Source organism: Gnatocerus cornutus, chromosome 1, assembly GCF_029298725.1.
Source record: "Gnatocerus cornutus isolate USDA-ARS CGAHR chromosome 1, icGnaCorn1.1, whole genome shotgun sequence".
Lineage (NCBI taxonomy): Eukaryota > Metazoa > Arthropoda > Insecta > Coleoptera > Tenebrionidae > Gnatocerus > Gnatocerus cornutus.
In genome coordinates, this window is record NC_142233.1 from 30,224,242 (window position 1) to 30,249,696 (window position 25,455).

Below are 25,455 nucleotides of genomic sequence, written 5' to 3' on the forward strand. Positions count from 1 at the left end.
GAAAAGCAACCGTAACACATCAGAAGCAGACAATGTGGTGTTGTCTTCGTACGAACTAATTCAAGATCTAAGAACGAAACGAAATCATTATGTACATCAAAACCTCTGATGAAATTATTTAAGTGACTACCCTAACTATACATCATAACCGTTATTACATACTTATTGTGCTTAGTTTAATATTTGCCATAGTATATTTTAACACTGAAGGATGAAATTTTATTAGAGATTAAAGTTAAATTCGCTTAACAAAATTTAGGGCGCTTTGGTCTGCGACTCTTGGATAGGAAACCTCCAAGTGACTTTGGATGGACAAGAAATTGCAGAGGAGTGAAGAATCGCTGACCCCCGCGTGCTCCTAAAGATGCGGGCCGGATTAAAAACGAATTGACCCGCATTGTCGCCCAACCAGTAGATGTTCTAAAAGCGACACGGAAGAGAATTAATGAAGAGTTAATTAAATGTGCGTTTGCGCACTTGGTCTCTCGTCTATCTACTCAGTCTACGGCTACGACGGATAGACACAACGTGGAGAAGCTGGTTGGGCGTTTTATATACAGGGACTCTCAGACGCTGTATTATGATAATGGCACGAGATGGCAGTGTTGCTCGGCCTATGATATGATAATGAATATACAAATTGATATACAAGGCATTTGAAATTACTCCGAACGTTTTGATGACAAATGTATACGTATTTGCGTGAAGAAATACATTTGTACTCAAAGAACCAACAGGAGGCGCAAAGTGTCACCTTTTGCTGGCTTCGAAGAACGGAATGTGAAAACGCGAGGAATGTTGAAATTAACATCTATCTATTAACTTGGGGAAGCCGCAAAAGGTAGCTGAAATTCACACATACACGCACTTAACGTAATCGGACTCGGGTCGGCCGCATCGCAGATAGTTTACAATTTATAAAATTAGTTCAATACAAAAATTATAGCCGCTTTACAAGAGAGCACAAAACAATGCAGTTAAACAAATTCACAAAAGTTGTATTCCGCTTAGATCAAAGTTTTTACCGACAAAGGCAAACGTTTTAACACAACCGAACTACCGAAAACAATTCTGCCCCATTCCATTAATTATTGTCATGTCTAAACTCGAACAGGTAACAATAATAAACTAACACATTCACAATGTTTATGTAGTACTTAATACAAGTTTACAGGCAGTGCTTCTGTAATAATGGCGGCAACCGATGGATGCCTAAAAATACTCCTTATTGCTGAGATCAATGGATTCTTTGGTTCGTTCGAGTTCAAGTGGTGTCAAGGGAATCTTCTTGAGCTTTTTCTTCTTCGTCGAGGAAATTAAAGAAATTTTCGTCTTCGTCTGTCTCGTTTAATGAAACACTCAACTCAGTCTGAAACAAATAACACTCAATTGCATTTTCTTTGTTTATTTTCATGCTGCTATAAATTACGGAAAAAAATGTACCAGATAAGCGGCCAATCCTTTCTTTATGTAACTTTCAATTTCTGTATTCTGTATACAGTTGCCCAGAACTCATTACCCATATAGCAAGGGAGGATGCCGACAGCATTGCAAATGGTAAATTTCAAAACAAAAATTGATTAAGTTTAATAGTATTCGAGAAAGGATAAAAATTTAACAACCAATCCCGGAAGCTTATTCTAGAGATGATGTAAAATATCCTAGGCAACGACAGTGTTATGTTCATCTGACCAATGAATAGTAGTAGGTGTCCATAGTTACCGATATTCAAATACTGTTCTGCTTCGAGATTGGCTACCGTTTTTTTGTCTTAACTCGATTATTTTTAATAACAAATATGTATTTCAAAATATATGTATTTTTTAAAATGATGAAAAGTAGCGTAATCACATTTTCTAATATTTTCAAAAACAATTTTTAATTTTTGTGGAAAGCTTGAATATGACGACGTGCCTCCATTTTTTATCTACAACATCGGATTAAGTAGATAAACAAGGAATTTCCCACATATCCAGAGAATTAAAAAAAATTTTTTAAATTGAACCAAAATAATTATAGGAATTTACGTAACTTCAATTTTTTTTTATTTTTGTGGTAAGCTTTAATTTGAAGAAGTGCGTTTGATTCTTGTAGAAAACATTTATCAAACCAAAGATTTGAAAATCTCTCAAATGTCTATACAATTAAGAAAAATACGAATTTTTTAAAATAAGATAAAATTAGCGGAAGCACAGTTTCCAATATTTTCAAAAACATTTTGTAATTTCTGTGGAAGACTTGAATCTGACGATGTGTCCATTTTCTTGTTGATTATGTCTGTCTTAATGGAGAAACGAAAAATTTCCCCAAATATCCAGAGAAGTAAGAAAAATATAAATTTTCAAAATTATTGAAAGTAATATAAATTCAAAAATGTTTAATTTCTGTGGTAATCTATAATTTAAAGAAGTGCGTTCATTTCTTGTAGAAGACATCTATTTGAACAAGGAAATGAAAATTTTCCCAAATGTCCAAAGAATTAAAAAAAAACACAAATTTTTAAAAATGACAAAATTATCGGAACCACAATTTCTAATATTTTCAAAAACGTTTTTTAATTTTTCTGGAAAGCTTGTATCTGACGACGTCCGTTCATTTTCTTATTGATTACATCTGTTTAAAGAGAGAAACAGATTTCAGTGAAGAATATTTCTTCTTATCCCCAACGCAACGAAAGAAAACGTCCACTTCTCCAGCACAAAACCTCGCCGGTTACTGTTACCTCTTTTTTAAGTCGTTCTACCAGTCTGCGCTTATCCATTCGAAGACGGTCGGCTTCGTCAGCTTGCCTGGCACTTCTTATACCTGTCATTTCCAATAAAGCTAAATGTGCATCTTTCTCACTAATTGCAGATTCCAGCGCTTCCCTCCTGTAACACTTTGTTTAATCAAAAAAATTAACACTAAATAAAATTACTTCATTTGGGCAAGTTCTTGGAGGTGCTGTTTTCGTTCGGCAATAAGCTGTGAAAGTTTTGATTCAAGTGTTGTCATCCGAGAGACATACGGACGACAGGAATGACAACGCATTGCTTGAGCAGTTTGCAATGACAAAAGCCTTTGCTCCAGTTTTGTTACCTAACAGAAAATATGTTGGGAATTAAAAAATAAAAGTTATTCGTTACCTTTTGTAGTATTTGTTTTCTTTTTGATTCTTCTTGCAGCAAAACCGCTTCCCTCTTCGTAGAGATCATCATACTTTCCCTGAGAGCATCTTCCAACTCGCTGATTCTCATCTCCTTATTTTCTGTTATTCTCTCAAGTTCTTCCACTTGTTCATTGTTGGGACCTTTCTTTAACTCTTTTAGTTGTTCTTTGAGTTGTAAGATGATATTTGATTTTTGATCGATTTCCTTTTGGAGTCGTCCCATGTCATCCACTTTGACACAACTGCTATGAAGATCGTTGATTACGGACTCTTTATTTTCTAGTTTCGTCTCGAGGATTTGAATCTCGTTTTTGTACTCTTTCATTGCTTGTTCGTACGAATCCAACGTGTTTTCTAGCTCAACAATGTACTCTTGTTTGGAGGAGAGTTCTTCTTTTAACTCAGAATTGGCATCTTTTTCTTGCAAATCGAAAATTACAAGACCCTCGTCTTTATTCACCTAATTGTATACAAAATCAACAAAACACGTTAACACTATACAAAAGGACAAAGCATTAATGCTCAAATTAAGTAGGTTAATAAGTGGTAACAGGAATGAGGCAACATTGTAGTGTATGAATAAGTTTGAAAAGACTAGAAAAAGCTTTTGAGGAAGCCAGCAGGACCCGCCTAAACAAACACAACAAATGTACGTACGAATCCGTGTTAGAAAGCAAGAAAAGAAATTATGTTAGTTCGTAGTTTTGTTGAAGAATGAGTCTCACCTCCTCTTTCTTTCTCTGTTCTTCTAGTTGTGCATTCATTTGTTGTTGGCTCTTTAGTTTGGCCTGTGCAGCCCTCAGCGCCCTAAAGAACCAACATTATTATCAAAACAACTTTGGTAAAGTAAACGTACTGTTGTAAGTCCATTATTTGCTTCTCTTTCGTATTTTGTTCTTCTTGACTCATCTGCACTAGCTGAAGTAGTCGTTCCATTTCGGCTGCTGATCTCTTCGCCTCTTCTTGGGCTTTTTCTAGATTTTTTTCGGCCTCAGTTAGCTTCTTATTCAATTCTCCGGCAGCGGCTGCGCTTCCACCCGCCTATAAACGAACAATTTACTTTGAATTTCAGAAAATTGAAATGTTACTTTTTGTAAAGAAATTTCTAATTGGTCCATTTGTTCTTTCCTCTTCTTCAGTTGCTTGTCTAGTTCGGTCAAGGCGCGTTCTTTCTCCTCCACTTGCCTCTGTTTACTATCTACCGATTTCTTTTGGTCTTCCACCTGTCGCTTATATTCGTCCAATCGTTTTCTTTCGTCATCAATTTGCTTCTTCTGTACTGATACATCTTCAGGGCCTCTCTGGGGGCCCATATTTTGCATCTTCTTCGTAGTTTCGTGTAATTCGAGCTAAAATTCAAGGACGGCTGTACATAACTGATAAATACGAATAAGAAATGAAGGAAATGGGGCATTAGCAGGAGTTACGTGTTAAAATAAAACAACTATATAATTGATAAAAAAATAATAACTGTAAAATATACAACACCAATGTTACTGTTACTGTTGTACCAACCTGGTTCCTCTCCAATTCTTGTACTAACATCTCCAGTTGTGATTGGAGACGTTCTTTCTCAGTGGTGCTGTTCTTAATTTCCGTCATCGCCTTTTCTAGATCCTTCCGTAACCTCGCCGTTTCCTTATCATCAGCAGCGGGTTGAATTCCTTTCTCTTTCTGGTAATGTGCCATTTGTTGCAACTGCTGTTGGAGTTGCTTCTCCATGACTTGAATTCTCTTCTGCAGATCTTGTGCTGTCTTTTCAGCTTGATCAGCTCTGTTGGTTTCTTGTTCCACGACTTTCCTCCATTGCTCCAATTCGGAATCGCCACGTGCTCCCGACTCTTGCAATCTCTTCTCAGCCTTTTCAGCTCTCTGTTTATGCGCATCTCGTTCTTTTTGAACAGCCACAAGTTGTTGTTGGAGCTTCGAAATTTCTTTATCTCTGTTCTCGAGGATGTCTTTAGTCCCGCGCTCCATATCTTGCGACATTTTCTTTTGCTCTGCTTTCAATCTCCCCACTTCTGCTTTGTGTTTCTCGAGCTCAGCCTCGCTTTGGTTGAGTTCTTGCTGGAAGTTCATCAACATGTCTTGGGATTTTTCTAACTGTATCACTAGCTGGTCCCGCTCCATCGTCAACTGCTTGATGTCTGCTTCGTACTTGATGATCTGTTTTTCTATGGAGTCTCCTTGTCGGCCTTGTTTGTCTAACATCGAGGCCATCTTTTCTCGTTCTCTGGACGCTTGAGCTAGTTCTTGTTGGAGTTTCACTATTGTTTCTTGTGTTCTGTGGTCCGACGTTCGTCTCTGCGTGTCCATTCCACTTCTGACTTGTTGTAATTCAGCTCGCAAAACGTCTCGTTCTTGTTCCATTGTTTTCCAATCCAACTTATCCCGTTCGATGCGTTCATGCATGCGAGCCAACTCGTTGGCCATCCTCTCAAACTCGATTTTAGTTGCCTCGTTAGTTTCGAGGGCCTTCGCTAAGTGCATCTGGGATTTCTCAAGTTCTTGCGCTAAGCGACCTGCTTCTAATTCCGTCGCGTCTCTGGCTTGGATGGCTTTTTCTAGTTTCTCTTTCAGCCTCTCAATTTCTAACCGTTCGTCGTTTCTTAACTTGTCGGCAGCAAGAGTCTGACGACGCTCAGCTTGAGCCAACTCGAGTCTCAGTTTCTCGTTTTCTTTCTCGTATTTCTCGATCTGCATTTTCAGCTTGTCGTGTCTGTCTCTTAGTTTCTCGCATTCGATCACGGCGCGTTCTAGTTCGTGGCGTTGCTTGTCTTGTCCTCCTGAGACTTTAGCGACTTCTTGTCGTGCGAGTTCTAGTTGCATGGTGACTTCGTGGTACTTGGTCTCTAGTTGCTGATTACTGCTCATAGTTCTTTGCAGGTCATCTCGGAGTCTCTCCATTTCAGCACTTCTTTCTTTCTCTTGCTCATAAGTGTATTTACCTCTAGTGCTTTCAGCTAAAGCTAAGTCTTTCCGTGACCGATCTAAGTCAGTGAGTGTCTTATCTAACCTTTCTCTCAACCTCTCGACTTCCGCCCTCAACCGATCACTCTCTTCCCTCCTATCTTCTCTATCATATTTTGAGTACCTCGCAGCTCCAGTGTTGCTCTCCCGCAAAGCGTCGTACTCCGCGACGATCTTTCTGAACTCATTCTGTAGTTTATCGTGCTTATCGTGAGCTTTCTCTAGTTCAACTTGTAACCGCGCAATCTCTTCTTGGCTCTTTTCGTAGCTTGCTTGTGCCTTCCCGCTTTGTGCGTGGGCGCGTTCCACTTCGTACTGGAGCCGTTCGTTGTCTGCTTGGAATTTATCTTTGTCGCTCTGTAATCTTCGAAGTTCGATCTGAGTTTTCTCGTATCTGTCGCGGACCATCTCCAGGTCTAAACCTAAACGTTCAAGTTCCTCTTTGGATTTTTCTTCCATTTCTTTTGTTCGACTGAGTTGGATGGAAGCTCTGTCGTACAGTTCTTGAGTCCTTTGCAGTTCTTCTTGGACTTTGCGTTGGTCTTCGCGCGTCTTCGTGGCTAGGAGTTGTAATTTTTCTGCTTCTAGTTCTAAACGGTCTTTGTCGGCTTGGACTGTCTCGAGCTTGTTTTGGATTCTGTAGAGATCGCTCTGGGATCTGAAATAATTGCGGAGGGAATTGTAATTTAACAGGGCTAATTTTAGTAACTTACCGATCGTATTTTTCTAAGACTTTCTCGAACTCTTTATGCATGTTTTCTCTGTCGTCGACTGCCTTCTGTGACGCGAATATTGCTTTGTCCAATTTCTCTTTTAGAATGTCTATTTCCGTATACGCGTCGTCTCTCTCGATTTGTAGTTTTTGTTGCTGCATATGCGCTTTATCCCATCTTTCTTTGATGACATCCAGTTCGTGTTCAATGTCGGCTTTTTCTCTTTGCGCCTTGCTAATTTGGTTCAGTTGAATTTCAACCTTTTCTTTCAGTTTTTCGTAATCGTCTTGATATGCATCTTTCTCTTTCTGAAGGCGAGTTACTGTTAGCTGGAAAAAGAAGCTAGAAGTGGTAAAAATCGTTTTTTTCCTTTTACCTGGCACTTTTCGTATTTGTCCCTAAGACGATCTGCTTCTAACTGGGCGGTCTCCCGGTCTTTCTGAATACGAGCAGACTGGCCTAGTGCCTTGTCCAATTGCGATTGGATATTCTCTAAGTCGAATCCTAGTTTTTCTTTCTCCAGTTGTATCTGAAACTCAAGAGTTAAAAGAGTTGTCGCTCAAAAGTTAACTTACTCTTCTGGTCTCCCCAGCTGACTTGTCTAACCTTTCTTGCAGCTTGTCTACCTCCGTCTGTGCCTTGTCCAGAGCGTTCTGTAATTTGTCTTGCTGTAAATTGGCCTTTCCCAAGGTCGCCTGTAGACGCTCCAACTCTTCTCGAGCCTTCTCCAATTCTGCATACGCTTTGTCCTTGTCTGCATGCAATCTGGCGGTGGTAGATTGAGCTCTCTCCAGCTCTTCGCGAAGGCTGTCTTGTTCTTGATGTGAATTCTCTAGGCGTGCCTTGAGGCGGTACACTTCCCCCTGCGACTTTTCCAATTTTTCCTGCAGCCCTGTGGCTTCCGATCGCGCTCTTTCAGCATCAGTTTGTGTCACTCTCAACTCTGCTTGACACCTTCGTAAGTCGGAGGAGGTCTTGTCCACACGTTCCTGCGCTCGATCCAATTCATGCGAGCTGCTAAACGTGTTTCTACCAAACGTGGTCTGCGGACGCTCCGCATCTTGACGCAACCGTTCGTTATCTTGTCTTAGCCGTTCATTTTCTAGTTCTAATCTTGCTAGTCTTTGTCTGGCTTGCTCCCAGTCGGCTCCGCTGCGTCCTACTTCGATCGTAGCTTTATCTAATTCTGCTTTAGATTTACCCAGTTCTGATTGAGAGCTTTCTAGTTTCGACTCCAAGCGGTCTCTGTCGTTCTGAGCTCGTTCCAATCGAGCCGTCAGTTTTTCTACCTCGCTGTTTAAAGCGTGAATTTTCATCTTATACTCGGCTATTTCGCGCTCGTGCAATTCTCGTTCCTCGTGTTTCTCTTGCTCTGCGCGATCTCTTTGCTCGCGTAATTGGTTCATTTGCTTTTCTTTATCACCGATTGCTTCCTCTAAAGTTGATAGAGCACCTTCGGAAGAGCAGTGGTGAGCTTGCATAGCGGATAACCGAGCTCTGGCCATGTCCACTTGGTTATCTTTTTCTTTCAGAAGATCTTCCAAATTTTCGACCTGTGTTTGGTTAACGAATGATAAAGAAAATGGCGATTGATGAACACCAACACTAACACCTTGATCAAACTAAAAACATACGCAGGCACACCAAACTTAAAAATTGGAAGAAAACGGAGCCGTGGGGTTCCAAGAGACTTTTACGGAATAAAAACTGACTCGGAGGGTTCTAGGGCAAAAATTAACCCTTCAAACAAAAATGGTGGATGCGCTCAGTCTTTGATAAGTATAATTTCAACGGAACTGATAGAAGAAACTGGTGCCTGCTTTGTGGTAAAAGTCGTTTAGAACCAGTACAGCCCTCACATCGTAAATTGACGCCAAAAAAAATGAAAAATCGGAAAAAAAACAAAAAAAATGAAGTGATAGAAGATTGGTCGTTGTTTCTTCTTTTACCTTTCTTTGGAGGACGTTGATTTTCCGATCCTTGATGTCCATGTGCTCTCTAAATTCGGCGATTTCGGCGGCGCACCTGCCCCGTTCCTGCTGTTGTTGTTGGGTTTTCTTTTCGATGTGTCGGTTTTTTTCTTCTAGCCGCTGGCGGAGTTCCTCGACATCAGTTTGGAGCATGTTGTAATGTTCTTCTTTGGCGCAGAGAGATTCCTTCAGAACAGCAATGTGACGTTGGTAGTCCTGGTGTTGTTCCTCCAGAGTCTTCATTTTGGCGCCCATGGCGAGGATCTCCTGGTCGCGTCGCTGGATCTCCACCCGGAACTCGTCCAGCTGCACACATGAGCGGAGGCATGCACTATCCATGCGGGACACATGCGTGCCGAGAGACAGTGAGGTGGTAAAACTGAACTCAGCGCCAAGCGGCCGGAGAGTCTTTACAGCTAGTTACAGTCTACCAATAACGGCGCCATCCTTCCCGATCTGCACATCGTTTAACAGAAAACTTACTTGTCGCTTAAATGGAAGAGCCTGAGGAATGTCCGCGGTACTTGACGGTAGGAGAGGAAGGGTGCCCCCGCCCAGCCGTTCCACCTCGCTTTCGAGCAGGTTGACCTCGCGCTCCAGAGTCGCTATTCTAGCGTCTTTCGTATCCAGAAGCACCCTTACCGTGCTGCTGGAGGGCGAGGGCACCAGCTCCAGCTGCGATTGCAGCACGCGCAACGTCTCGTTGGCGGCTTGCAGCTCCTGCACAGGGAAGCAGCGGTCACAAGCCTTGCGCTGCCGACCGCTCGCTCGCTCGCTTTACCACCCACCGTTACCGACACATGATCAAGACCTCCCTCCACCTGCTCCTCTTAGATCTAAGCCCCGCGCCACATGCACCACAACCTTAATTTTGACAAAACTGGGCAGTGAAAGGTTCGCTTTCGGTTAGGTGTGGTATGATACAGCCATATGGAAACATCGAACATGCTTAATGAGTCTGAGGTTGTATCTTGATTATGTGCCAGATGAATTACGACTAAATACAATCACACACACTCACTCGACAAGATGTCTTACTAAATTACAATGAGTGATAAGCACCTGCTTTTGGGCCATGGCCTGCATTTGCTGGAACATCTGCCTTTCTTCCTCTTTACCTGGAACAGAGCCAACACCCGAGAGATTAGTCCAAGTACCTTCACCACTTTCAAGCCAGACACCTCTCCGGCTACGTGTGCCAATGCTAAGTGTTTTGCTCTGTAACTATGCAAGACTTCCCCGAGCGCCGCCATCAGAAGAAATCAAGAGAACAGATTGTGCAGGGACAAGCAGCGATAGAACACATATGAAAACCACTCACCCATGCCCTTATTCTGGAGCATCTCCAGAAGCTTCTTGATGCTCTCATCACGAGCTTGGAGAGTTTGTTTTTGTGTTTCTATACGGAGCTCCAATTCCTAGTTCACACATAAAACAGACATATTTTTTCACACTCATACATCTATTCTTTTACAATACCTTTATTGTATCGCGAAGGATTGCTATCTCCCGTGTTAAATGCTCGTTCTCTTGATACAAAGCTTCCATCTGCTGTTGCATTTCTATACTAGGACCCCGCATCCGCATTCGTAGTTCTTCTTCTAATTGACGCACTAACATCGCTTGTTTCTGAAAAAATTATTCTTTAACGAATTACTTAAATACTCTAAATACTCATATTCTATTTTTCACTGCTCAGTGCATTATTCTAGACACCAAAAATAAATCGCCAGACATTTATTTATTTTCACTGCTGTTTCAGCAAATGTGTTTTTCGTGTGCTCGTTTTATTATGAAAGCTACGCTTTTAGGAAATTAATCTAAAAACAGAAGCGTCCCTCTTAAACTTGACAATTTGAAAACACAAAATTCAGTCGCAAAGTTGTGTCGACGCAACGATAAAGAAAAAAATCTATTTTAGTAGAAAACTTAAAAGAATGCTTTTATTTCGTGTATCTTCCACTAAATGATCCATTTTGAATAAAATTCCAGCGTAAATTCCACGGCGACTCGAAAACAAGGCTTAGGAAATTAATTTAAAAACAGAAGCGTCCGTCTTAAACTTGACAATTTGAAAACACAAAATCACAATCAGTCGAAAAGTTGCGTCGACGCAAAGATAAATAAAAAAATCTATTGTAGTAGCGAACTTAAAAGAATGCTTTTATTTCGTGTATCTTCCAATAAATGACCCATTTTGAATTAAATTCCAGCGTAAATTCCCGCGCCAGCTCGGAAACAAGGCTTTTATTTATACGTTGAATCAGATTTTGCCCGCGCGAGGGGTTTCCTGTTCGCTGGAAATGCAAACAAACACTTGTGTTAAGTCAGAGGTCACACATAAAATATAAAAATGAAAGGGTAGTCACTATTACGGTTTAGTATGAAAGGATCGATATCAGTAACGGAGACAGGCAAGCTTTTATAAGTAGGTCATTGACGTACGCCACTGCAAGCACACTGACGCCAAGTTGTAAGGCCTAAGAAAGCAATTTATCGATTATATTCCAAAATGACTTAATTGACCATTCTTTGCTTTATTCGATTAGTTGTAATTGTCCTTTTGATGAATTTTTGAATAGTTGCTATAAATACTGTGATCAATACACAAATATCGACAAAATTCGAAGTTATTAATTTACAGGATGTGCCAGGAAATGTGCATTGAACTTCGCTGGTTAAGAAATTGTAGGCCAACGTAGTAAAGTCTCCCGGATTGGTTCGGTCGACGACCTTGTTTATTGATCGACAAATGCACACAGAATTAAAAAAAAACTGTGATTACTACAGTTCCGAACCAGTGACACGGTAATTAACTCGACCGTTTTTTTCAAGTGAGAAATCGTAAAGATTTGAACGATGCTCAAGGTTTATGGCTCTTGTTATCGAAAGATATAAAGTTGAGCTGATTCTGTTAAAGGCACAGTTATTACTGAATTTCCAGTGTTGAGCAGGCAAGGACAATTTAACAGTTCACTCATCATAATTACAGAATAGAGAGTCTAATTACATGCGTACTTTAACAGCAAAACGGGCATTTCATGAACGGAATCCATCGATACCATTCAATGAACTGGAAATCTTATCTGCAAATGCGTTGATCACGTGTGATAGCTGGATTTTCATTTCTTCAGTGCTACCAAAATACCTTTGATTTTTTCGCAAGGCGATATTCACGAGTTTACGACGTGAAGAAACTTCTTTGCCCACCTTTGTAATGTTATAACTCCTCAGTTAAATGTTAAATAAGTTGCACATACATTTTAAAATATACTTTTCAACGGCTGCCGACATAAGACATTTCATCGTGAATATAAAATATTTTACGATCTTCTGCCTTTTATGTACAAAATTTGGGGCCCCAGAAATGTTTGCACGGATCTCCCGCAAGTTCCGCCTTTGTGATTTTTATCCACGGAACTTTATTGCTGCGAATATTTGCAGGTTTTAACTAGACCCGTATCGTTGGATAAATGAACAGACAATGTAATGAAGACATATTTACAAACGCTGAATTTATTTAGCCAAAGGTAAACAACTACCTTTTAGGTTCTGTTTAAGTAATTCTCGGCACAAGATTAATTTAGTAGATTAAAAGCAGATCGCTGGAAATAAAGGTCACGTTCCATAACATGTATCAATGTTCTGTGCTATTTTTATGACAGTCGCTTGAACTGCTCGATGATTTAATGCGTGCTATTTTAAAAATGTTTCGCTTTCTTAAAATAGCGGACGGTATTAAACAATGTGGCGAGAGAAATTTCACATTAAAAGGTTTATAAAATGACAATTCTCTTAAGAGAAAATGGAGTGACCAAGTCGGTAAAACTTGTCAAATATTCCGGAGCATATTTCCCAAAGTTGGAAGTTTTAAATTCGTTCTTCATTGTACTTTTGTCCGAGAAGTGACAGGTTGTTTTACTAAAATGGACTGAAAATCGATCCCCGCATATTTTAAAGAATAAAACTATAAGAACGAATGCGAACTCAAAAGTTCAGAGTTAATTTTCAACGTTGGATTTACGCGAAATCTAATTGGAATTTCTTGTTAGTCTATGAATGAAGGGTTAAATTTATAGCAATCGGGGCTAAAATTAAATTTTATTCAGGATTTACGTCTAATTTATCCACACACAACGTTTTAAAATTGCAGTAAAAATGGCGGATGCGCCATATCTGAGAATCTGATCTTTCGGCTTTGATGTTCTTGAAGGTTTTTACCGGTAGATTGTAGATTTTATCCGAATATTACTGGAGTTGAGAAGAATAAACAGTCTGATTAAACGTCTAAAAACCAGAAATGATAAAATAGTTAGCTTACATTAAAATCTGAGTTGAAAAACGTTGCTTTTATAAACGTTTCAACTGACAGGGGAAAATTACATTTTCTGTTTATCGCACGTTACAAATTAAAGCTTTTGCAAATGTTATGCAATATTAACATAAATATTTTTGTTGAAACGGATTTGAAAAAAAACATATGTCTGTATACCTAATGTGCGCTTTTATAAATATTATTAGTCATTTTATCATGCAGAATTGAAAGGTCTAATTCAAATGATAAATTAATTCCATTTATTAGTGGATTAGTAGATTACAGTAATGGTAACAGTTCGGTATACTATATCGTCAGTGTAATAATAACACAACGATAATGAAAACGTCAAATCGTCTGTTCGACAGTTATAGAGCGTATTCAGAACAAACTAATAAACTCGCAAAAATCTCGACGACCCCTATTAAATTCTCCCGAATCTCGTGAAAAGAGGAAAATGTACCTTTAAACTTCCAGCCAATTAAAATTCCATTTAGGTTTAATGGAGAATTATTAGCTTAATAATTGTTGCAAGTTTGAAAGTGGCCATGTTTTGACTTGAATAATCTGTAATGAATTTGAAGGAATTTAATTTCCCGAGCTATAGTTACAAGTTTTACATGAGAGATAACTTAACCACTCAATAATCGGAAGAACGAAATAAAAGCCAGTTTGGAGCATCAAACTTAATAATTGGTTCGTTTTAATGAGAGAGACACGGGTTGGCTATTTGTGGCTAAGTAGAGTTTTATACAAACATTCATTTAAATTATGGGCATAAAAAGCCAGAACGTGTACGTTTTAGATGACTGATAATGAAAACCACGGTCCTAATTACTCGCGCGGATGTTTGGAAATTTCGTACCGACTATGGAGAAATGGTGCCAATGCCGGTACAATTAATGGCAAACCTTCACAGTTTTTTGAAATTTAGGTACGCAACTTTATCATGTAGAAAACTAAATCAACACTCCTTACTATCTTTCAGCATGAAAATAATTCCTCGTTTATTTGTATTTTTATTATCAGTAATCATGCACGTTGTAATCAGTTCAGTGCACGTTGGCAGCCGGAAAATATTGATCTCCCAATTTGGGGCTATGTGCATGTAGTTCATGGTTTTCTTCGAGCATAAAATTTGGTGCCACAGTCTCGACTTCCAATAGGCTTTTCCAATGACACCACTCTCCGATGAAATTCCCAATCTCCTGTCTAGACAAAAATTTAACGTATATGTAAAAATGGTGGATGCGCAAATCTTATTTTGTACAACATTCCGGAATTTCGATTAAATTTAAGAACACCTCCAGATTCTTTATGCGAAAACTAGGTTCAATTTTATGGCGATTGAGTCGGAATTAAATAATCGATAACGTTCTAAGTTTTATATGAAATTTTTGGAGCCTGCTTTCAGCAACACTTTACATGTTATAACTTATAACTTGCTCAAATTCGATTAAATCTGTTTCCATCAAAAGTTTCCAAAATCTATCACTGTTTCAATATGACAATGATATTAAATTATTACGTATTAATAATAACCAATTTAAACTGAGTACATTTTTGTGAAATTAAATGTACCTAATTATTAATCAACAAATTAGATTGTGAGAATTTTAATGGGACAATAAATTAGTTGAGTATAAATTGTCACGGAATGAAATTTGGTAATTACGTTTATAACAAACGGACTTAATTTATTTACATTTATATTTTCATTCAACAAATTCGAAACTAGCCTGGAGCATAAAATTTTGTGTGAATTAATTAAATTAAATTGATTAAAAACCACTCGTAAGGAATCATCAACTTTGTAAATTTTCCAAGAACAATAATAGCTCTGTTTACTGTTCCCAATAATTGAAGTTAATTTTTCTTCTTATTCCGCACTTTGAGCGACAAATAAAATTCCACTGTCCTTGGTACAGATACTTTTAATATTTAATAATAATTCCGAGCTAACAATAGCTGTTAACTTATAGGTCATTCAAGTAAGTAATCTATTACGATAATCTGCCAAAAGTTCTCGTTCCTTTGGCCAAGAACTGGTGAATTACGTTTATACATTCAGAATTTATATGCAGACCCTAAATTCACGTGAATAATTTCGTACTTTCACCTAAGCATATAATATTTTAATCAACGCATAAATAGTAAACTCTCAACTGCTAATTTCGTTTCTCAGATTGCTAATTAAATTTTTAACGTGCTTAACTTTATTGAGCCGACACTGTGCGTGGGGTTCCCCAGAAAAATGATCGATTGAGGGTGTTATTAAGGGGTAATTCATTAAGAGAACGGGGAAGACGAGACGCACATGCAGGGAACCAAAATGTAATTAACGATTCAAATTCAAATTGTAAATCAGGGCAGGATAACACTGAAGCCTGTTGGGGAGTTCGCATTACACGAATTTTGAGTGAAAATAAATTATGTGGAAAAATATTAGATCACACGATAGCTGCCATAAATTAGCTGTAGATTGCGCTTTTATAAATTGCGATTAGCGTTCTTTTCCAGTATTCATAGAACTATAAATCATTATGAATACGTGCAGGTAGGAATAAGTGGGAAATCAAATCGGCATAAGCAAAACTCATTACTCAAATACATTTGTTTGTGTAATAACAATAACTCCAAGCGACAACAATAAACTATTCCCAATATGAAGTTCAATGAACAGGTCAGCGATTTTATTGACCGAAAGGCAAATAAATATTTAAATTTACGATAGACTTATCTCTCAACTCGAGACGTTTTTAATTTAACTGACCACTGAAAATTTATGTTTCTAATAAAAAGCTAATTTTATTAGCTGTGGAAAATAAAAGTCTGCGACAAACAAAATTATTGAAAAGAATTTCCCAGGAATTTGTTTTTAATGACTTAAAAAGTGTAAAATCAATAAACTCTCGGAAGTTAATTACCTAATTGTTTTGTGTTTAATTGGGATCTCCGATATTTTCAAGTTTTAAAGAGTAAAAATTAATGGATTTAATAATACATAATTTATTATGTCTAATTTTTCATTGACCTTGAAGATAACTCGCGTTGCACAACATTTTAACGCTCCTCGTAATTTTTCACTTGTCCTCCCACGACTAATTTATTCTTCATCTGTTATGATATGATCCACCAATAAATTATTCCATAAGAAGCTTTTAATAAAAATTAGAAACCCCAAAAGCGAAACTTTAGGGCCATTATTTTGACAAAATAAAAAATTTCAATCCATTTGATTCTTTCAATAAAGACGTTTTTACATAACGAAGTTGAGTGCTTTTGGATGAAATTACTTTTTGCGTTTTATTCGACATTTTTGAACTATTAATGCTCTCATTTTCTTCCTCAGTATTTTAGAAAATTAAATTCGGCGCATCCACCATTTTCCCAACAATTTAAAAAAATCGTTTATTAGATCAGATTTCTTTCTAAAATCACTCTGCAACAATATTTGCGTACAATGTGAGCAAACACAACAAGTTCCAGCTTAACCCTGAATATCTTATAAAATCGGTTTGTTTTTCTAAGACCATAATTTCAAGTAGCATAAACAACGAAGTAACATCTAAAATTAACATGAATGTTTTCCTTCATTTCTAAATATGTACAGAATGTACAAAAGCCTTCTATTGAAGTTGATGAAAATAAAGATTTATTGGATTGTTGACAGGTACGAATCAACAAATCAGTTGACATGTGTCCACAGTTGCGTAACCAAATCAATTAGTTCTTGGCAACTGATCAATTTTCAACAATCTCTTGATAACTGTGTATGAGCTCAATTACGGTATTAATGGCATTTCGCATGTTTTTTTCAGTTCTCAATTATCAGAACAACAGTCAAATAAATTGGACAGTGGATGCTTCATCCAATTCCTGCATTCATTACAGTGAAATTGAAGCTTTTTCTCTGTTCGTTGCGTATTAAGATGCGATTTTCGGTCGCTCGATCAATATTCTCTACTATTCATATTTTGATGAAAAACATCGAACTGCAAACTTGGTAAACACTGTTAGTGAAGTTTATTTTGTTTGTAGGGAACTCGGTGTGGAGCTACCGGTGCCAAGACTTCCCTTCATTAATATTTCCTTGATGACTTGTATCTTGTTTTAGCTGCTTTTATTAACTATCGATGTTGTTATTTATACGCATGTAAACGTTCAATTCATGAATTAAACTGCGAAAATTCATGTGATGCGGGGGTTACATTCATGAGGTTTTCCCATGAGGTTTCAAACACCACAGAGCGATGATTGGCTAGAGGAGGTCGGTATTAATTATTCGAGGGAGAGGAAATTGCTGTCCTAGTAGGTATTATGGTGTGTTTTTAGTTATCATCAATGTAAATATCGCAGGTTTAGTGGATTTACGATAAATCCCGTTTTTGTCTGTTTGAGATTATTTTTAGTTCAACACACTTCAAGACACATTTCACAACGTAACTGCAATTTCAGTTTGTTTGAAGTTCGGATGTCAGGTAATAACAATTTAACCATGATCTGAAATGTGAAATGTTCTGAAGTTTCTGAGCTTTTGGGGTCGGGTATTGTCATAACAATTTTACGACTCACAACTATAAATTTTAACTAGATTCTATCGTTACTGGGATTACGAATTTAGAAACGCTTTATAGAATTGTAAAATTTTACTGTTACATTAATGCCTTTCTAATTTCGTAAAACACGAATATATTAACGTAATAATCACTAATAATTTCGCTAAGCTATACTTTAGTAAATTTTAATCTTATTCTCCGTCACAAAATTAGAATTTCCAAAGATTATAATCTCAGTGGCTCATAAAATCTTGCGGTGCACCTGAGACGGTACAAATGAAAACTGCTGACCTCCCTCTTTATAAATAAAATATTTAGATAATATAACATCGCTCCGCTTTTTAACATCGCTCCGTTTTCACTACTAGTTTGAGAACATTTCATTATGTCTTCTGCTTCGGAACTGTGAAATTAAATTTCACTCCTACAAATAGATAATGAAAAGCGTTTTTGGGTTGCCTATATTAGGCTAAATATTCTCTCCCTTGTGTATAATTATTATTATATCGTACAAACAAATCACCAGATATTTATACTATCAATAGAACTACAGCAAATCAAATTATTAAAAAAAATAGTTCATCGCTGTATTTCTACACATTCCATCGAATCGTTTGTTTATTTTAAACGCGAGCACATCTGTGGTACTACGACCATGAAATCCAAATAGTTGGAGATATATCAAAACAGTTGAAGCAAGTGGACGCGGATTGCTTCTGTTTTTGATGCATGGGGGGGCTTTAAATTAAAGACTAATCGTGGATTTAACACCAAATAATGTGACTTTAGATGCCGTGCATTTATTAAAGTTTTGGAAACACGCCAGAATGCGAGGCTGTTGCATTAAAGTCTTTTTGTAGCCTTGGAAAATTCAAGTTCGTGAAGATTAAGGCTAAGAATGTTATCCGCATTTTTGTTTTTTTTGCGCCCAAAATTTATCGAATTGAATTAAACTTTTTTTTTAATTTCGGGTGAAAATGCTGGCGATGTTGGTGCCTACAGGTCAAAAGGTTTGTATGTTTATGGGTAAGAATAGGTCTTTAGAATGAGTTCCAGAGCTGTGCCATAAATATTGGATGCGCAGAGTTTTGGTGGCACTGACCTGATTTTCGCTGCTGAGTAATTTGAGCTGATCGTTGATGAGACTGTACTTGGCGGATTCTTCCTTTCGCAGCGCCCGCTCTTTCTTAAGTTCAGGACTCCAGAAGGTCTTGATGGAATGCATAGACGATCCGAGTTTCTGGTTAGTAAGTTCCAATTCCTTTTTCAAATTCCCAAGTTCCCTCTGTAGGTCTGAATTTTGATGTTGCAATTCCCCGATGAAGGGCTGATGCGAGGTGGGTGACTGCCTCGCGGACCTGGAGCTGTAAGGTTCATCGTCGAAATAAAGGCCGCGATCAAGGGATCTGTCTCTCCGATCTCTAATTGGCAGAAACTCTCGCTCGTGGTCGACGGTGGGCCCGCGGTCCAGGGATTGGTACCGCACCGACATGGGGTTAGAGGGCCTGGTGGCGCTCCGCGACCGATGGTGTCCGGGGCCCACGGTCACGGGTCGGCCGCGCTCCTCAAGCATGGGGCTGCCGAGGTCCTCGTCGCGATAGTACGGCGAATGGTGGTAGTAATGTTCCGGGGAGTTGTTGCCGGATCGGGTTTGCCGCAGCGGCTTGCGGCCCAGGGGGCTGCCGCCAGGGTACACTCGGCTGGGGGACCGGTCCACGGTGGGCAGTCTCACGCCCCGCGGGGACCGGCTGCCCCCCACGTACGCGTCTCGGGACATCTCATGACATGTCACTCACGGGCACTGAAGATGTCGTCCGCGCTCCACTCTTGCACTCTACTTTCCGTTCCGAGCTCTGATCAATGAACGGGTGTAGCGTAGAGCGACGCGCGCACCGCACACGCGACTCCTACACGCATATACTGTACACCCCCGCACGCAAAAGAACTGCTATTCCCTCACACATCCAAATTCTAGTTATTTTTTATTCCAGTCCAAATTCTTATTTACAAGGAACCAACTCCACCAAATAAGGTCTTAGTAGACATGAAGCATATACGCAATTGTTGAATTATAAATTAAACTTTTGATTAATAAAACGCATGCTATTTTGGTCCAGAGCAAAGCGCAGAATCTAAAATTAGGTCTAGAGACTTCGCAATGAACAGTGAGCTTTATTCAGTTTCTTAGAAAAGCTCACTGCAGCCACTAGCTGATAGATGTCGCCACTCTATCTTTTTTAGCAAGGCCGACTATATCCTGGCCTGTCCGCTCGGGCCTTTTAAAAGTTCCTGTCAAAAAGTGCGGATTGTGGCTCCGTCTTGTGAAATTTTCCACTACTACTGGGACAGTCATTGTCACTAACGAGACAAATAGGTTATGTTGATTTGTCAATTACGCCAGTAGTTACAATGTTTATCGAAAATAGGCACTTTTACGCTATTATTGGGAACGCAAGATGACGCCAGGCGCATGAAGCGGGTTCAAAGAGAAAGTCTGACAGCCGCTATCGGTGCGGAAGTACAAACAGAACCCCCTGCGTGGGACTCGCGAGGATTTTGGGGTAGTAATCGACGGATACATGAGGTTTTCTACAACATAACACAAGCATTCCACAAAGTGATACCGTTTAATAAGAAACAATCTGTGGATGGTAATCGGGTGATGCTATGCCATGAAGATCAAAGAAATTTGGTCTCAATAGTTAAAACCGCGTTAGCCAAAGTGAAAAAAAGGCGAAGTACTTGATCAACAACCCCCTTAAATGTAAATGAACGAGACGCACACGGCACAGCACCCACCGTTTCTTCTAAACTGCGGCATCAAGGTCAAGTGGAGTCCTGAACACGAAGTAACGAAGACAAAGGGACGCAAGAGAGGGTTGGTTTGTAAGATGAGAAATGCTGGTAACCACAAAAGAGGAATTTAGAGACACCAAAACAATGAATTACGATTCGGAAAATGATTGACAGCGGAGATTTGACAATTTAGTTATTCGAATTAGCAGGTAGGTGACGCCACAATTCGCATGTCCATGGCTTGCTAGACGGAAACCCGTTTTAATAGGGAGCGAACAGGCCTCTTATACGGATAGAGTCGGTCTAATCGATTTCGCTTAATAGACACATCGGGAAAATGTATTTTGTCCCAATTATCCGAAGGTCCCTATAAACCGGAGATCAGTAAAATCTCGAAGAAAATGATGTTGTCAATATTGTCGTTAATTGTCTAGTTGAGTATATTTTGTTTCTGGAAAAATGCGATTTATATTTTGTTTCTCGGAAAATGTGAAATTCCAGAACATCATGTTCCGATTATTCGATGTTTTGTTCCAATAAAGAGGAGAAACTTTACCCATCTTTGATTCCGTCTTTTATATCGTGTGATCATTATTGTTTGTAATCGCGTCATCTATGAAAATTAATCCGTACGTCTATCGACAATTCATACTAGCGATCTGACATTGAACTTTGGCAACCGAAACTGTGAAAATAGGTAAATCTAGCGGCAAAAGAGGATCAAAAGAAATTCTGGAAGGTGTTAAGCACAGAATGGATGAACACCTTCAACGCTATTTGCCCACTTTTGGTATTGCAGTTGAGAACCATTTGACAGCTGTCAGTAGGCACGAATCTATCAAAGACACATCGACAAATTAATTTACAAGACTGACTCGATTACGAACAATATTGATCACAAGTTAAAATGTCCCAATAAAGCGCTTGTTCCAATTCCCCGGAGGCCCAATTAAGCAGAGTCGACTCTAATAATAATACAGTAGAACCTCGAAATCCGGACTAATTGTTGCAGAGGTTATCCAAATAATCGAAAATCAGGATAATAGAATATATGAAAAAAACACAAAAAATGATGCAAAACTTGGATTATTAAAAAAGTTAAATAAATACAAATATTATGTATTAAGTTATTTTAATATTTTATAATTGTTTGATAGGTACAATTTTTCCTCTTGTTGACGACAAAGTCTCGCTTGAAGTTAAGTAAAGCGACAGTGTCGTACTCCTTTCGAACCACTTTTGGCCATAAAAACAAAACGTTCTTAAAAATACTCCAGCAATACCAGGAAACTCTTTGACACGCATTTTTTATTGGCGTGAGACCAGTAATCCGGAGCGATAACAAAAAACCTTTCGTCACGTATTTATTTTTTTAAAATCGGTGATCTGGTTAATCGCGCATTCGAAAAATAGAGATCCGGATAATCGAGGTTCTACTGTACCACGAATTAATGTACGAGCGTAGCGGAAAAGGAAAAGATGAAAGAACACTCGCCGTAAAATTGTAAAATTGTATTTGCTATCATACAAAGCTCAATACACGTTACAGAGAAAATTGTAATAAATAAGTTACAACTACCGCGGAGGTATTCAATACCTGTCTACACCTAGTTAGTTTGTCAGTGGAATAAAACTGTCAAATTGTCTACGCTCTCTTATATCTACATCTACTTTTCGACACAAACTGTACAAATACGACAGTACAAAATATGAAAGAGTATTATATACATGAGAAATACCGCAGGATTTAACTGTAGTTAATCATGGTAACAACAAAAAAACGATTACTGATTACCTATTGATTCCAACGTACAAAACGAGTATTAAAGCAAATTATTTGCAAGTGTATTCTTCAGTTCTTTCACTACAAGTGTCGCAGTCAACGTAGCAACACCAATGGAACTTGCACCTACACTGCCACGTTTTGGTGTATTGATGGGTGTTGTATCCTCTTCCACAACACATGAGGTCGCATCCGTCGTTTCCTGAAAGCAAAACTGTGTTAAAGTATAAGCAAGCACCAATCTTACCTCTTGAGGTTCTGTTGCAAGTTCTTCCAACTGTCCCTAAAGACCCCGCTGATAGATCCCTCTCGCAATAGTTCGGCGAGGTCTGCAAGAAGACCAAATCCGACTTCTTCGGTATCTTCTTGATTGCCATTTTGCCTTTCTTTAACACTAAGTGGTACTTCCGAGGCCTTCGGAACGAGTCGATACCTCGAGGGCCAGGAGAAGACGACGCTGAAGTCACTGGGCGTGCTCTGTAGTACTTCTTCATTAAATTATCACCTACTTGTCTAAACCCGGGGAGAGTTTTCCAGCAAGTTTTCATGGTGCAACTCCCGGAAACTCCATGGCATTTACATTCAGTCAGGAGGCTCATTTTTACAGCCTGCATGAGAAAGTGTTATGTTAATTTCAAACTGCACAAGAGTTGAAGGACTTGGGGCTACTGGAGACTCTCTATTGCTATGTTTATATCTCATTATTGGTGAGTAATAGCGGATGATTTGTGTAATCTACTTATTGTCGGAGTGGTTTGTGAAATTGGTGTGCAGATAATGAGAGTGTTGGCTGCAGGAGTCTGTGTTTATATACCAGACAGCCCCTTTTTCGTCCACTCTTTAATTGACACCTCCCGGACTTTTACACAAAGAACTAAACCAACCTTTCTACCAGCTTTGTTGTTGTGAAGGTTCATCAGACTTCTTTCGTCTCCTTCGAGCTCTCGGGCGTCCATGAACTTCCGTGCGAACCGCATCCCAAAATTTATATCAACACTACAGCCGCCCCATTTCCATCCGGACGGTGCCGGTTCCCGTGGTCTTGGACCAGGGGCACAACCACAGGCGGAAATGTTCCCTCGGGCACATGCTGACGTAACGGCGTAGGCCACTCCGGCACTGGAAATTGCGTACGTGAAAGCGGCTTCTCTGGAACCTAAGAAAAGGTGAGTTTTAGTCAAACTAAATCAATCTTCAGTGTAATATTTAAATGATGCGATAAATGTTCTTAAGATTAGAATAATGGCATCGATAAAGTCAATTAAAATTTTACCACGTGGGTATATTTCGGATCATGGTCGTGTTGGCGTACACATCGCCATGGGGCTTATAATATCGCCTACCATCTCATGCAACATCATTAAATCATATCACGTGTGAAAATCAAACACAACGCTTTTATTATCTGTATTTTTGTTAGGATTGGACGTATAATGAGATTACCAGCAGGAAATTGTAGTTTAGACAGATTTAATACGGCTTCATTATGAAGATATAGGCGAACATGTGATAAATAATGCATGGAATTAATTAATATTAAGAAAATAATAGGGTAGTAAAAATGATGTTGATAATGAATTATGGCTGTGGCAACACTGAACTGGTTTTGTAGCTTGATCCACTGTTGATATCACCAAATTTTAACGGCGTTTATTTTATTGTCAAGCAATAAAAAATTCAGAGAAAAAATAAAAAGTAGATTGCTTATTATTCTAGTTTTGTCAAAATGCGTATGAGCCTCGTTCGGTTTTAATCTGATCGTGTTTGCAGCTATCAGAACTCAGAAGATCTGAAAAAGGCAGCAGTTGATGGTCTCGTTTCATTTATATTCTAGTCACATCCTCCTGCAGTATAGTTTTCAAAAATATCAGTGAGTGGCTGCCGTCCATTGTTCGCCAATAAGGCATATCGATGCATCAGCCATAAATTTCAGACAGCTAATTAACCGGAGACGTGCGTAATGTCTACAATCCGTCTAGAAGTCGTCACCGCTGCCAGCCCACACTGAGTTTTTTCCTTCGACCTTCCAAAACCCGCCTTTAAAATTTTAACAAGATCCATTGTCTAATCCGCATTGAAAGCCAACACTAATCTAAATTGTTACCATGTGGTCGTAATGCTCGAAACAAGAAACAAGAAGAACGTGCGAACGTCGCAGGAAACATAATAAAGTAGTGACAGGTAGGCAGATCATGATCTACAGCCGTAGCTTATTATAGACAAGCAACTTTAGAGTGCAACTGTAGGAATGAAGAAATTCAAATTAAAAAGCACATCGTTATTTATGTTGGTGACCAGGCAATGCTTTAATGTGGGTATGTATGTAATAAATATGGTGCGTAATGAGGCTAATTTATAGGGGAGATACGAATTTGCATGCACCATGCACTGCAGAGGACCCTGCAACGAATGTAATTGCTCAGAAGATGAGAGTTATTACTTTTGGAATATAATGGGAATTGATTGTCCTTTATACTCGTGGCTGCTGCATCATCGTATTTCATCTATCAAGTAATGCAAATTTTGAACTTTTTGGTATATTTTTACACCCTCTCATCATTACCTCGGATGACAATGTGCTTTCAGTATTTTATTCCCACTGACCACTGCACAATGAGAAGTCATCATTGCGTAGAAAGAATTATTTAATGGGCGTTAGAGAGCTCACACGAACAAAGCTATGATTTAGACCAGCTATTATTCCGAAGCACACAAGATAGTTTATATGGAATGCGTAATAGAACGAACCGCATTTATATGTACACGTCTAGAAGATCACAAAGCGCTGAAGACTCCGAAGCGCTCGTAAATAGCAACCGGAGTCAAGAACTGCCGACGTCCATAAACAAATCCTTTCCACACGGAAACACTCGCTAATCCTAGACGATGTCGAACCGTCCCCTTTTTTATTAATCACTTGTTCATTTTGAAGCTTAGTGTCACGAACGAGAAGTTTCACTTAGCGGAAGAAGTAAGTAAAAGAGACCGCAAATGCATCTTTTCTTGGCGCCGCAACGTTTAGACGAATGACTTGGAAAATATATGTTTACGTTATTATTTATAGCGAGGCGCTGGAATGATGGTATCGCGCAAATGGAATCTTATTTCATACTTTGGTATGTTATAGATATTGTGTAGTGGCGAGAAAAAGAAAGATTTGCTTGGGAGATTAATTGCTCGAGTGATTTATTTTCAGAGGCG

General features: G+C 38.8%; 2 protein-coding genes across 8 annotated transcripts in view; both read right to left on the minus strand.

Annotated features, from left to right (window-relative positions):
- Nucleotides 1-1,129: 1,129 nt before the first annotated feature.
- Nucleotides 1,130-19,729, minus strand: brp (ELKS/RAB6-interacting/CAST family member bruchpilot). Of its 6 annotated transcripts, XM_088050263.1 has the most exons (17): nt 18,778-19,726; nt 10,281-10,430; nt 10,123-10,219; nt 9,864-9,919; nt 9,285-9,521; nt 8,781-9,107; nt 7,407-8,384; nt 7,208-7,360; nt 6,832-7,160; nt 4,664-6,776; nt 4,237-4,497; nt 4,005-4,189; nt 3,874-3,955; nt 3,126-3,608; nt 2,918-3,078; nt 2,723-2,870; nt 1,130-1,369 (listed from the first exon to the last, which is right to left on the minus strand). In XM_088050263.1, the coding sequence occupies exons 1-17, from the start codon at nt 19,450-19,452 to the stop codon at nt 1,265-1,267; spliced, it is 6,540 nt and encodes a 2,179-aa protein (XP_087906389.1). In that variant the 5' UTR covers nt 19,453-19,726; the 3' UTR covers nt 1,130-1,264. The 6 variants fall into 6 exon arrangements, with proteins under 6 accessions (XP_087906389.1, XP_087906392.1, XP_087906391.1 ...); XM_088050266.1 differs by lacking the exon at nt 9,285-9,521 and having other exon boundaries at nt 18,778-19,725; XM_088050265.1 differs by lacking the exon at nt 9,285-9,521 and having other exon boundaries at nt 9,840-9,919; nt 18,778-19,725.
- A 2,241-nt stretch (nt 19,730-21,970) lies between these two features.
- Nucleotides 21,971-25,455, minus strand: part of Wnt2 (Wnt oncogene analog 2) — a 40,553-nt gene continuing 37,068 nt past the window's right edge. For both annotated transcript variants that reach the window (XM_088035118.1, XM_088035115.1), the window contains exons 3-5: nt 23,139-23,410; nt 22,502-22,862; nt 21,971-22,456 (exon numbers count right to left, since the gene is read on the minus strand). In XM_088035118.1, coding sequence (XP_087891244.1) covers nt 22,305-22,456; nt 22,502-22,862; nt 23,139-23,410 — 785 coding nt within the window. In that variant the 3' untranslated portion in view covers nt 21,971-22,304. The remainder of the gene's footprint in view (nt 22,457-22,501; nt 22,863-23,138; nt 23,411-25,455) is intronic.